Source organism: Bacillus rossius, assembly GCF_032445375.1.
Source record: "Bacillus rossius redtenbacheri isolate Brsri chromosome 4 unlocalized genomic scaffold, Brsri_v3 Brsri_v3_scf4_2, whole genome shotgun sequence".
NCBI classification, from domain to species: Eukaryota; Metazoa; Arthropoda; class Insecta; order Phasmatodea; family Bacillidae; genus Bacillus; species Bacillus rossius.
The window spans coordinates 9,133,065-9,146,993 of record NW_026962011.1 but is presented as its reverse complement, the minus strand read 5'-3'; the positions used below and the strand labels follow the sequence as shown (position 1 = coordinate 9,146,993).

At 40.7% G+C, this 13,929-nt stretch overlaps 1 protein-coding gene across 6 annotated transcripts in view; it reads left to right on the top strand.

The window, feature by feature from the left end:
- LOC134542193 (diacylglycerol kinase eta) overlaps positions 1-13,929 on the top strand; it is a 339,692-nt gene that overhangs the window by 289,017 nt on the left and 36,746 nt on the right. For 5 of the 6 annotated variants that reach the window (XM_063386253.1, XM_063386252.1, XM_063386257.1 and 2 more), the window contains 8 exons: positions 2,339-2,441; positions 3,224-3,369; positions 4,031-4,192; positions 6,750-6,912; positions 7,536-7,625; positions 8,828-9,034; positions 10,151-11,585; positions 12,791-12,982. In XM_063386253.1, coding sequence (XP_063242323.1) covers positions 2,339-2,441; positions 3,224-3,369; positions 4,031-4,192; positions 6,750-6,912; positions 7,536-7,625; positions 8,828-9,034; positions 10,151-11,585; positions 12,791-12,982 — 2,498 coding nt within the window. The remainder of the gene's footprint in view (positions 1-2,338; positions 2,442-3,223; positions 3,370-4,030; positions 4,193-6,749; positions 6,913-7,535; positions 7,626-8,827; positions 9,035-10,150; positions 11,586-12,790; positions 12,983-13,929) is intronic. The other variant, XM_063386254.1, reaches the window with a different exon arrangement.

The window sequence follows — 13,929 nt, the reverse complement described above, 5'->3', positions numbered from 1 at the left end:
ATTCTGTCCTCTTTTTAAAAGTGTTACTTCTTATTGTCAATTTCCACATAAATTAATTTAGTAATTTACTACTTAATGTTTCTCTATAACCGGCAGCACGTATTTAAAAGAATATAGTAGTGTTACTGTGTGGCGTGATCGTGCCGATCCAGTGCCTTCTGGTGCTGCCAATTTAATTTTCCCATTCTTCTCCTAGCACCGATCAATGTAGGGTGCTTTTCACACACCTCATAACTGATTTACGCAACTCTTTAATTAATTTAATGGGGAATACTTTTCTTTTATTCCGAAGTGTACCTCTCGAAGGTGGATTCCTTCATTAAATCATTGCTAGAGTCCCGGAAAATTCGCAAATGCGAAATAACCGCGATAAAATGCGAAATGACTCAATAAATGCGATAAAATGCTAAATAAGAGTTTTTCTGCGATAAATGCTAATACAGTGGAACCTCATAATTACGAGTACGGGATACTACGAGACCTTCGAAGTTACGACAGTTTTGTAATGCACCGTCAATTGGACTACGTAAATCATGCTAAATTAAAATGGCTAGAGTGATTTAAAAGGCATCTTCTTCAAACAAGGAAAAACGCCTGCTGTTAGGAAAAAAAACATTCACGTAGTATTAACACGGACTGATAAGCACCTTTGTGTGTGTTGCTGGGTCTGAGGGTGTGTGCGTGCATGCGTGTGTCTGTGACTTCCTCCCCCTCTCTACAAATGAACAAAGAAGATGGCAGATGCCCTTCCCTTCCCCTCCTCTTTCCAACTCTCCGGTGTTTTTCTTTCTTCTCACCACTTACCTCCCCTCCCAGAACAAGCTAGGCGACGGTGACAGCTTTTTTTTTTTTTCGCTGCATCTCGGAGCACGGTCATGAGTGTGACCATTTCATTCGCGATTAAAACAAAAACTGTTGCAGATACAAAAAAAATCACAGATACATTTTATATTAGAAATTTAATTTGCTACAACTTTTATTCTATGCGTTTTTTTACTACGAGGTACCGTTTCCGAGATATTGTGCGACATTAAGACATTCTGGGAATGTTCAGGATTTTAAATTTGACTTAAATCTTATATATTTGGTTATTAGGAGTACTCGTAGTTATGAGGATTTTTCTCGCCATTGTCAGCTCTCGTAGTAGCGAGGTTCGACTGTACTGCCGTGAATGCACGAAAATCCTGCGGATGGTCCGGCGGTAGCCAGCCAGTGTGTGTAGGTGTGTTTGTAAGCGATAAGAATGTAGGAGAGAGAGAGGGAACAAGCAAGCCGAGTCGGCCCAGTCAGCAGGTGTGTTTGTGTGCGTAAGAGATTATTAGAAAGAAGAGGAGAGAGAGAGATAGTGTGAGTCCAGCCTTCGTGTGCGTGTGTGTGAGAGCAAGAGGAAGTCACCAAGGTCAACTGGTACAGTCGGTTCACACCAGCAATACCCCTCACGTGTCTCATAGGATAGGGAAAGGTTATACGGGTAGTTCCGGTGCACAGTTTTCTTTGCAAATTGTGTTCCACAAGTTAAACGTGGTGTATCCCTAAAACATGTCGCACATCTAAATATAAGAATACCTACTGATAAATGTTAGATAAACAGTATCCAGGTAAATAACATTTTAATTGGTTGAAAAATAATTAATCATGTTTTCTGAATTTTTTTATATATTTTTTTTTTCAAAATGCTACAAAGTGCTATATTTCACTTTTTAAAATGCTACAAAATGCTAAATTTCATTTTTAAAATGCTAAATTATACATTTTAAAATGCTAATTTTCCGGGGCTCTAATCATTGCTTATCCACAAACGGGGCTTTATTAATGCACCACGATCGTACTATTTCCGGCCAGCTGGGTTGGATGGACCTCAGTGTAAACAAATTGTGTGCCGCAGCGCCTTTAACGGTTTAACACGTAATTTAGTGTAACCGTAGGAACCGTGCTGAGCTGAATAAAGTGGATGCATCAGAAGTAACCTGTTTGTGACTGACCAAAAGGGAGTGCGTGTTTAGATAGAGGCATGTAGGATGCCATAGAGCCCATGTTAATTGTCGTAGCTTGCCTAATGCTGAGAGCAAGATGAGTCTGTGTGTAAACGATGGTACATCGGAATAGAGTCTAATACACTTGTGGGAGTGATGTCATGCATTGAAAAATAGTCTTAAGCTGTGTCTACACTCTCTTACGATGGCGCCCACCCAAAATTATACTGCCGACGTTCTCCCTTGCCAGACCTTCTGGATATCATACCTTTTGAATTTAAAATTTCGTGTGTGAACCATTTAGGTACAGTAAACACATTTCTTTTTTTCTAATTTTGTGGAAATCTTTGTTTGTTTTTTTACAGGTTACGGCTCTTCCGACACTTCAATCCATTCCGTATTTTAGTTTGCAGTGGTGACGGCTCCATCGGCTGGGTGCTGTCTGAAATAGACAGGTTGAGCATGCATGTGAGTGAGTGAGTGTAGCTACTGCTTCAATTTTAAAGATTATATCTGTGAATTTTGTTTGTTGGATTTTTATTTTTTTTTTATTTTTTTGTTGTATATACAGTATTTTCATTTAAGTTATATAAACTAGGAAGTAATTGTTACTCAAACTGTAATAAAATAATTTTTGGATATTTTGAACATTCAATAAATTGTGTGTCATGCTTCTTTTGACACATTCTTGTATTATCCTCAGTCGGTGAAAATACCTAGTGGAGAGAAGAAGATGTTTCTCACAAAAATTTCTGGCTTGAGTGTACAGAGGTGTGTAAAGTACAGCTGAGTGCTAAATAAATGTGCAAAATATTTATTTCTCTACTCATATGGCAAACTGACTACAAATTATACAGTTATAAGTTAATTTTGATGCCAAACATGCAAGAATTTTTCTCACAAAGTAACGTGAAATCATTATTTACTTTATTTTTGTCATTGCCTGTTGGTGGTGGAACTTAGGTGATTTCCCACTCACTTCATGTGCTGCAGTCCATGGCTGTCACATCAAGAGAAAGAATTATGAATCAGGGGCGTAATATCCTGTCAACATCAGGGTCTTTAGGTGTGATGAGAGTTATGAGATGAGGTTGGAGCTTTGACGGAATGTATTAGTGAGGAAAATGGGAGTATCTCAAGAAAACCCCACTGGCGTACGGCAATGTCCGCCATGAACTGACAGTGTGGTTGGACGGAGATTGCCGTGCCGGGAGGCGAGCGATGCGACGGAGAGCGCCGGCGTGTTGCAGAAGCAGTGCCAGCTGGGGGTGCTGCCCCTGGGCACGGGCAACGACCTGGCCCGGGTCCTGGGCTGGGGCAGCTCCTGCGACGACGACACGCACCTGCCCCAGCTGCTCGAGAGGTACGAGATGGCCTCCACCAAGATGCTGGACAGGTGAGACACCGCACGCATAGCTTCAATACCTGTGTGCCTTGCTTCGCCTCATCACTTTCCACTTTTCTACTTCATGTTCAAACAAAAAAATGTTCTCCCTCAAAAAATTAATTTACTGTTTTATAAGTCTCCTCGAGAAACTGAGTTTTTTTTCTGTATATTCTGACACATTCTTATGTTTTAATGGTGCACTAAATATGTCTATAAAAATTAATTGTGATGTTCACAAAAAATATTCTGGACCATTAAGTGTGGTTATAAAAACTTTATGGAAAAAAATGTTTAGATAATAACCGTACATCACCTAATACTGTGAAAGTTCTTTAATCTGGCTCTATGGTTCTGTACTTATTGTAACATGGCACCAATTGAGCTGCTGGCGTTACAATATTTTTGTTGACCTTTGCTACCAGACTGCATTAATGCACTGCCAGGGTTTTTAGTGTACTCTGAGTTTATATTTATTATAGGTTTTCATTTCAGGACAGTGTTTCGTTTTTTCTAGCGAGTTAAATTTCACTTTTCACATGTTCACACTTGGTATCCCCATCATAACTATATTGATGTTTGGTAATCTGCAAAACCACTAATCCGGCAGGGCCGAGGTCCGGACCTGTAGTTGTTGGTTGGACTTGGTGGGTGTATGTGTTTGGCCCTGCAGGTGGAGCATCATGACGTACGAGCGCAGCATCACCATCTCGACCCGCAAGCTGTCCCATCTGGAGCCCTCGTCCACCATCGCCGCGTACGAGGACTCCCTCGTGTCCCACCTCACCAAGATACTGCAGTCCGACCAGCACACCGTCGTCATCTCGTCTGCAAAGTGAGCGTTCACTGCTCAACATCCAGCCCTGATTTTAATTCCTATAAAAAAATAATTATATATTTTTTGAAGTGAAACTTCTTTGTTGAGGGGGCTACAAAAATTTTGATTGCATTAGGGGAATAGTAAGGTACGTGGTGGGAGAAACGGTAGAGGAGTAGAGTGTGTCAGCGGTGATGCCACTCCAACACATGCACTAGCGGTCGAATGGGAAGATGGCATGGGAAAGGGGGGATAGGTATGTAGCGGAGCATGTTATATGCTAATTGTAACAGCAAGAAGAGCAGATGGCAGGGGAGGGGTAGAAATGATGCAGCACTAATGCTACAGAACGATCATAATGCTGTTTGTGTTTGTCTACTCCTCAGTTTTCGTAACAGCTAACGATTGAAACTACAATATTTATTTTCTTTCATTTAAAGTATATACAATTTATTTATTCATCTAGAAAAAAGTTATTACAATAAAATTTATAATTATCATCCATTTTTATGTGAATATTGTGATTGAAAATGAAAATAATTTTTCTCTATCTATGTATACCTAATTACAATAAGCAAGAAGTTTCACTTCTGTTGGGTGTGAACTCCGTGTACACACATTTTTTTTTTTTTTCACGTGCAGCTTGTAGTATGATTGATAATTACTTAAGTGAATTTATCTTAATCCCATTGTCTGGACACCCATCTTTCCTGTTTAATGAGTTTCCCTAACCATCATTGTTTACAAAGTCTTGAGGCAGAGCTTGCTGATTGGTGAACTCTAGCTGATCAACTTTTTTTACACTAAAAATTTTCATTTTTGTAACATTTTTGACCCAGAGGTTGAACTCGTCCGGGACTGCGCCCCACAGAGTCCAGCATGTGTCCACCCCTTCTCACCCCTATCCTCCAGGTATTTAAACTCCCCGCCAGTGACATACATGTGTGTGCGCCACAAACGTCAGCAAGAGGACGCAATTTAGTCAGTGATAGATAATAATTTATATTGGAAGCTTTTTATTTTATGATAAATAATAATTAATATTGTAAACTTTTTCTTTTAATTTCAATTGTGTTCTTGTCCTTTCATTTATTATAAACAATCAGACGTTTTCATATTCAAGCAATAGATCCGGACTGCCGAAGACCATTTTAAATTTTCTGAATCCAAACCATAATTATTGTTTCACATTTTTTTAAAGATTTTTAATCATGGATTAATTTTATTGTAATTTTAAAACAATTATTGTGTGCTTAACTGACGCTCATCAGCAGTACGACACGGGTTCGCCTAACGATACTTGTAGTTTGGCCCCTTGGTGCTGACTAACCACCTCAGCAGCCATGTGTCTCCCCAGTCGCTTTGCATCGCCACCCGAGGTAGGATGCTCTCCGCTCTCTGCGGACTTCAACTTTTGTGCTCACTGACTGCGGTAATTCTGTTTCTTATTTTAATCCAAATTGTTTGTAACTATCCTCGGAGCCTACCTCGGGGGCATGGTTGTTTAACTAATTATGTTTATGTTTGCTCAGCGGAATTTATCATTAACATGAACCTTTTGTCCACCCACGAGGTGGCCTGGACCATCCGTAAGCCGATCATGCCGCAAGGCATTTCGCAGTTTAACTTTTTATGTTGAGAACTAGTGTATGGGATACATGTACAGGTTTTGCAAACCTAGTGTTGTTCTTATGCATCTGACCACTTGTGTGTACGTGAGAACTTTGCGGCGTGTGGGACGCCGTGCGAGCCCACGTGAGCATCAACATAGTGGGCCCAACTCTTAGAGCGGGCCAGGTTCTGGTAGTCTTATAAAGGTGAAGGAGAAAACAAGTTACATCCCCACACAGGTGACGTCACACCTTGAGAGTAGAGTATCGGGTCCATGCTCCCTAGATACGATGGTGCACACTAACTTGACTTAAAACTGACCCCCCACCGGCAACAAGGTACATGTAAAAGTTGTAGACTAGGTTTTGCAAGTATTGTTTTGCTCACTTTTTATCTCTTAGCATCCATTTTGGTCTCTGTTCTGAACATTGGTCTGATGAACAGTAATGTAATAAGAAAGCACACTATCCTTGCATGATGATGGGTTGTTTAGTAGGGTGGACTTGTGGTAAAGTAGCTTGCTGGAGTGATATATAACCCATGACCACATGTATGTTGCGTTTAAGTCATGCAGCTTGCCCTGAGATTTCTCGACTAATGGCTAAGACTGCCCAGGCCACCAGACAACGGGCAGAGCTGAAGATAATTTGAAACACACCATTAAAAAAAACTCACTTTCTGTTCATGAATCTCTTTACTTTGGTTTGTTATGAGTACACGCTTACAAATGTTACATGAATTTGTTTTACCCCTGTTTAATCTTAAGCAATATCTTCATTCACACAATATAAGGTTACATGTTTTTTTCTTTATACACTATAATTCTGTTATAAATAAAAATACACGTGAAATCTAAAATGTTTATGAAACAGAGAGAAGTGGAGGAAGCACAGGGCTTGTCGTGGTTGTCGGGGGCAGGACCGTGGAAGCGAGTGTTGATGCAGGAGTGTGGTTGCTGTGGCAGAGTGCTGTGCGAGACAGTGAAGGACTTCATAGTGCGCGCTGCAGAAGTCAGCATCGGCCAAGGGGACCAGCAGTTCAGCGACAAGTGCCAGGTGCTCAAGGACAAGCTGGATCTCCTGCTGCAGACGCTGCACCAGGAGGAGGTGTTCATCCAGCAGCCGGAGGTGAGTGTCTCTCTCCTCCGACCCTCTGTGTCAGCGCCACATCAGTAGCATGGTTAAAGGCATGTGGCATAAAAAAAAAGCATCTTTTACCTAGGATTTCTTTACCAATTGAAATTGTCAATGTAAGAGTTAAAGTTTTCAAGTGTTTTTGTGTTTTTACAAAAATACCTGCTGTGTTAAATAATTAAATTTTAAAAATAAATTTTTAATGGAATCTAATGGTTTCTAATACTTAAATCGAACGGAGTGTGTTAATTTAAGTTTTTATTTTGTTTTGAGGCTTAACCCATATTAATGAAAAATTTCACTTTTCTTCTTTTATATTTCTCAATTTTTTCCCAGTTCTTCGTAGATTTTATCAGTTGAAGGTACTGAAACAAAATGTACTCCTGTAAAAAATTTCTGAACATTTTGTGCTATCTAGTAGGAGCATATCACCTGTTATAAATCAGGTGCTGGTATATCAAAAAAAAATTTCACACTAAAATTTTAACATGCCCCTAAAATATTGTCGACATACTGTTGTCCTTACTAATTGCAGTAACATTTGTGATGTTCAAGGTACTCATTACAAGTTTTCCAGAACCATCTGTAAGCTATTGTCTGGTTGCCGTGCCTTTCAGGAGGTAGTCCCACTGCCAGACGGTGAGGAGAAGAGCTCACTGGAGCGTCCGGAGAAAGACGTGCACGAGAGACCCCGCCCTCCCAGGAGGGTGAGTTTCTCCTGTGAGGCACAGTTGTATTCTTCAAATGTATCTGGTATAGTGTCAGTGGCTTCAGCTCGATCTTTAGGAGGTTGTTGCCCTATAGGTAGAAAATCATTGAGACATTATGGACATATACAGTTGCTAAGATTTTTATGTCACAGAAAACTGAGATTGGCAAATTATAAAATACGGTTACAAATAGAAATACAGGTTGGAAAGGATAGCCCAATTAGTTAACTAAAGTTTATTTATCAGCCAATATTTACACTATTAGCAAAATTACAATCTAAATGACTGTCCACATATTAATCACCCTTTCCTATATCCACAATTTTCTTTCCCCTCTGGAGCTTGGCTCGACTGTGGCTCTCTCTACCATTCATTTCTTACCACGCACCTCGGTCCCAACACACTATTTTTATTACTCGCACATCCGGCTTGCCGGTACACCATCCTATATTCTTCTATCTTTGCACCCGAAGCCCATCGCTCACCAAGGGATCATTCACCCTCTTCACTTCACTCTTGTATCACTCTGAGGATTCGCCGGTATTGCCATCAGCCTCTCTATAGCCACAGGTTAACCCTACCCTATATACCTATTGGCGTTACCCATGGATAGGTCTCGTAGTCCTCTGAAGTGTCGCGTCGTCAAAGTCCCCAACTTAACACTCTTAAAGCTGCGAGAACAGTAATGTCCTAGTTACACCACTCAATGCGAGGGGGCTGTCGGAACCTGCAGAACCCTCAGAGGCAGAAAGGCAACTTGGACTCGGCGGGACAGAAAGAGCAGCATAGGAAGAGTCAATGCTACCTGTGTTGTACTTGTTCAAGGAGGAGGGTTTTTCCCTAGGAGTCCCGCAGGCTGGCATGCGGAGCTGGTTGGCTGCTCCTCGTCTATAGCAGCCTTGTAACAATACGTAAAACAATACTAAAAACACAGAAAACAAACTAGGGTTAACTGTTGTCAAAATGAAATAAGTTCACACAAATGGAATTCAAGAATTAAGTCAGTAAAATCATACGAAACAACATGAAAGACAACTATAGCGGTAATAAAATGAGTGAAATGTACCAAAATCTGTATGACGTACACAGCAGTGATATATACACTAATTAATGAGGAAAACACAGATGAGCTCAGTGGGTGGCATAGTTGCACGCATCATCCGTGTACGGTCGTTGCAATGCCTCGGCCTGTGTTCCAGATGTCGAGGGTGGCCCAGCGAGAGACGCTGATGAGCCGTGCCAACAGCCTGAAGAAGGCCATCCGGCAGCTGGTGGAGCACACGGAGCAGGCAGTGGACGAGCAGAACAAGCCGCCATTGGTGGGAGAGGAGCTTCCCGTCTCCGGCCTCCCGCAGTTCACCATCACCCCTCCTCCCCCCTCCACCAGGAGCTGCGACACCCTGCAGGTGTGCCAGCACCTAGCAGTCCACTTTGTATCTTGCCTCGTGCACATCGTATCTTTTATTGTTTACTTGCAAGAGCACATCTGTGTGTTTGAGTATTAATGTTTCCCTCCTAACCCTTCGTTGAATCGTAAACACTGGTTTATCAAGCGAAGCATGCTTAGAGAACTTGCAGGTCAGATTTTACCTAATATAAACTAATTCATTGATCTTACCGGTATCTGGTGCCATTTAGTTGTTGTTTTTTTTTACTAAAAATATCTCAGAATACTAAATAAAATTATAATGCTGTAGTAAAAACTTTAATTTTAGCACTTAACAGCTTTCATTAATGTAAGTAAAATTAACAATTTGTATGCAATTTTCACCCTTAAGGGGTTTAACTGTAAATTATTTTGCAATTTATTACTTAAGTAAGAAATGAATAATGATAAGAATTCAAAATTATCATATCTGTTTTTTTTTTTTAATTCTGGCCTTTTTTCTATATCAGTATGCATGTGTATATGTAAATATGCATGTATATAGATGTGTTTATGAATTCAACTTTAAGTACATTTTGCATTGCCAACCACAAATTGTATATAATATTTACTTATTATTTTTAAATTGAAGTAAACAAGAAATTTTTTGACTTTGAAAAATTTTTTAATTTTTTTTTTCTATACTTAAGTATTATTGTTGTTAAAATCAATAAATTTTTGCAGTACTATACATAATAACTGATAGCATGATGTATCTTATAGGTGAAATTTGCTTATTTTATATTAATTATTTCATGCCAAATTTTATGTGAACATTAGCAAATGCAAATGCAAATGCATTATTAACAACTAAATTTATATACTACTTACACTTAGCATGTTATTTAGCTCATACCAGAAGATAGTTTTTTACCATTATAATATTGCATTCATTATAAAAATTTTTTTTAATAATTGTAATTTTAGTTGTAAAATATTCAATTTAATATTCCATTCAGTGTAATAAACAGTTAATGTATCTAAGTGCTAACCAAATTAGACTTTGGTATATAATGCGAACTAGTGTTTTTTCTTCATTGTGGTCACTTATCACGATTTACATATCCTACAGTGTGGTTTTTCCTCTTCTCACCAGGTGTTGCCGACCATCGAGTCTGTGTCCAGCACAGAAGTCAGCCCTTGCCCTTCGCCTCATTCCTTCGTACATTCCTCATCTTCGACGGAACTCGGAATCTGCAGTCGCCTCACTGCCATCTCTCCCCTGCCCGACTTGCGTCGGGACTCTGCCTGTGATGACCTGCTCCCACTGCCTGTGCCCCTCGAGTTCGCGGACCCCCGTCGCAGCCTGGTCCCATCTGAGGATGGGGAGGGATCTTCTCTTGCTGTGCCTGCCCCCAAGGGACTTTTGCCCCCTTCCCAGGACTCTGTTCCACGTCGGTTCTCTGCGAGTCTGCACGACGAAGTGTGCGTCGAGAAAGTGGAAATTAAACGAAGTGCTTCATTGGAGGACTTCGCACTTTTTTCAGAACCGAAGGTTCTTTCCAAAGAGGAAAAGGATATTGGGAACACTATTGTCGCCTCATCAAAAGGCGACCTGATGTGTGATGAATCGCAGTCTGCACTGTTATCAACGTCCGAGAGCCTCGAACTGAAGCGGGACTTCAACGAGGGCATCGGATTCTTGGAAAACTTGGAGGGACCAAACTCTTTGCAAGACAATCATGAAAGTGACACATTGCGGGTAGACATCGAAAGCCTTACTAGTAGTCCTATAGAGGACGATGACAAAAAATATATGTTTGATTCTTTGTTCGTGCCCGACAGGGATGGCGATGCATCTCGTAGGGGTTCTTCAGTTCTAGAGGACATAGAGAAAGTCGTTGGTCACATTGACTCTCCTGATAACACAGAGACGGACAATATTAAGGATGATACCAGTGAAGGAAGCGAGGAGGCTCTCAAGCACGAAGAATTGGAGGATGTTCCTTTGCCACCAGAGGTAAGTTTACAAAGTGAACTGGTTGCTGCTGGGTTTCCAGTCACGCCAAGTCCCAACATAGACCTCATGTCTCCCGAAGAAGAGTTGGAGGAGGACGATGACTCGGGAGAGCTGGTGAAGGTGCGAGGTGCCAGCCTGGCACACTTCTCGGAAGGCAACGACATCGGTCGCAAGTCGTTTTACAAGCACGTCAAGACGAAAGCCCCGACCGACAAGCCGAGAGCATGCAGAACTCTAGGAGAGCGTGAGGGGCGTGGGTTCCTAGACATAGTGAAGATACAGATCCAGGGCTCGAGCAACAATCTGAGCGGGGACGTGTCGCGGCGACCGAGCGGGGCCATGTCGGACGGGGAGGAGGACGAGCTGCTGAGGTTCCACGTTCGGGACAAGCCGCGGCCCCGGGGCGGCCTGGTCAAGTCAGAGAGCGAGGAAGGCCCCACAATCCGCCACCACGACTTCCCACCCATCATCAGCGTGGTGGTGAACCCCCCATCGCCAGTCATGTCTGATGAGGGAGGGGACGACGATGGACTAAAGCTGCGACGCTTCAGTGAAGATAGCGCAGGCAAGCGTGAGTGGCCTCCGAACCTTTTAGCTCTCACTTTTTAAAAAAGTGCTAGAAAGATTTATTCAAAATTGTAGTAGTTACAAATATAAAATATAATTTATTTATTTATCTGTTGTCATACTGTAGGTTCAGAAATGAGGAGAATATGATTTTTAAGTTAGTTTAATTAGCATGTAATATTTTTTAACCTCCTACTTCATTACTAAACATTTTTTCTTTATATCTTCTTTAAGACAAACTTATCACATTAAGGTTGAAACAATGTAATATGTCCTGGTAAAATCTAAGTTTTCTGTATTAAAAACCTTCAGTGTTACTATTAGGTGTCTAAGAGTGGTATTTCAAAATGTTAGGTTAAGTTAGCGAATAAGCACTGCTTTGTTGGGCCATAGCGGTAACCTAATTACGTATTGGGTTATATTCCAGAACAGATTCCCAATGACAAATTGGCAGCTATTTAAATAACCAGTGCTTTGTGCGAGTCTAACAACAATTGTATATCACAGAAATAAGCATACTACCTGTGCCTCTACACAACAATTTTTTTTATTTAAATTTACATGTGCCAGGTTTACACCTAATGAAAAGGCTTTTTTAATATGGTCGACGGAAACAAAAATATAAGTTAATACAAAAGGACTGACTTTTTTCAAAACAGCCAGAATAAATATTCCTGCGTATCGTCATATAATTTTATTGTGTTTTACACAGCTTCCAGTTCATGAAAAAATATTGAAATCAGAGCATAAAATGTAAACCTTAATTTGGTTGCACCATATACAGATTGTGTCTGAATTCGAACAAACTTCGCAAAATTGAGCTCTGTGCATATGCAGTAGTTTGGGCACAGATTGGTCACGGTTAGGACACCGGCCGTAACCTATCTAAGACTTTGGGAGCGGTAATTTGCACTAGAAATACTACCTGCCTAAGACCTAAGTAAAAAATTTATAGCTGTTTGCTTTTCATTTTTGCAACTTTTATATATATTCAGTTTATGATTATGATTTTTTTTCCATGAAATGATACTGAAATTTTTATTTTAGTATTGACCCTATTTCATCCTAAGACTGCAGTGTTGCTTACATTTATAGATTCCCTGAAATGTGTTCGACTTTTTTACCAGAGGGTGATGGAAGAGAATGCACTCACAGTTGATTGATAACGAAGTGCCTGTGGTTGAGGGTATCATGTGTGTGTTGCTGCAGTTTTAGCATCATCGACCATGGAGGAACTACGTTGCTCACCTGCCGCCTCCCGTCGCATATCCAGTATCAGCCTGCTGAAGGCTCCCGGGAGCGAGCGCGACCGATCCCGCAGCATCGACAAGGAGCCCGTGGCGGCCGTGTCCAAGAAGCTGCCCATCATCAACCCCCTCGTACGTCTCCCCATGTGGCCCAGTGAGTACCCACCTACATTCTCCAGGAGGCTCCTCCTCCTCTTTTTTTTAACTACTCGTCTCCCACCAAGGCAATCCGGGTTCGATTTCCCGTCTGGTCAGACCCATATTTTACTCAAGGGGGAAACGTGGCAGATGTTGTAGTGAAACAGTGGGTTTTCTCAGGGCACTTTCGTTTCTCCCACCCATGCAGTTCGTTAATGCTTCATTCTCATCTCAATGAAATTAATCCATAATTCAAACTCTTTAACAATTTATGTGAAACAATTATGGTTTGGATTCATAAAATATAAAATCGACATGTGGATGGATTTAAGCCCTAATACATTAACTTTCATATGGAGCTCTTTTGCGGACAGGTAACACCAAGGTGTTACGGTTTAAATCACAGTGATTTGAGACCCAGATCCAGCTTTCTTTCTTTTGAGTGTAACCACTATTGCAAAGGTTGGAATATTTATTACCGAAATTGAAAGATACGTAACCAGAAACACATTTTTAGCTCTTCAACAAAAATTTAATCACTTGAAAAGTGTTTCAGAACTAAATTTCAACCTACTATTTTTTTTTTTGTTATGGCATCCGTCTAACATCCGTCTGTTGGTTCTGTGACCTCCACCAATTGAATGACCTGAAAAATTCTGTATGTCAAGAGCTTGGCAAGCTCGAATTTTTGATGGATGACAGCTGGATTATATCTATGGTATTGGCAGCAGCAGTCAATTGTTACCAGAATACAGGCCTGTGCTGTTTGTATAGGTCTTTTAGATGTTTTGTATAATAACATTGCTGTTCTTAAAACTCATTTACAAACAATTTAATCATGAGAAAATGCTAATAAAATACATATGTATATAAACACAATATAAATAGCAAACAACATCTATATAGTTCTCAGGGAGAAAAACATGGATTGTTGGCTGCCCTTATTTCGGAAAATGTTTTGAC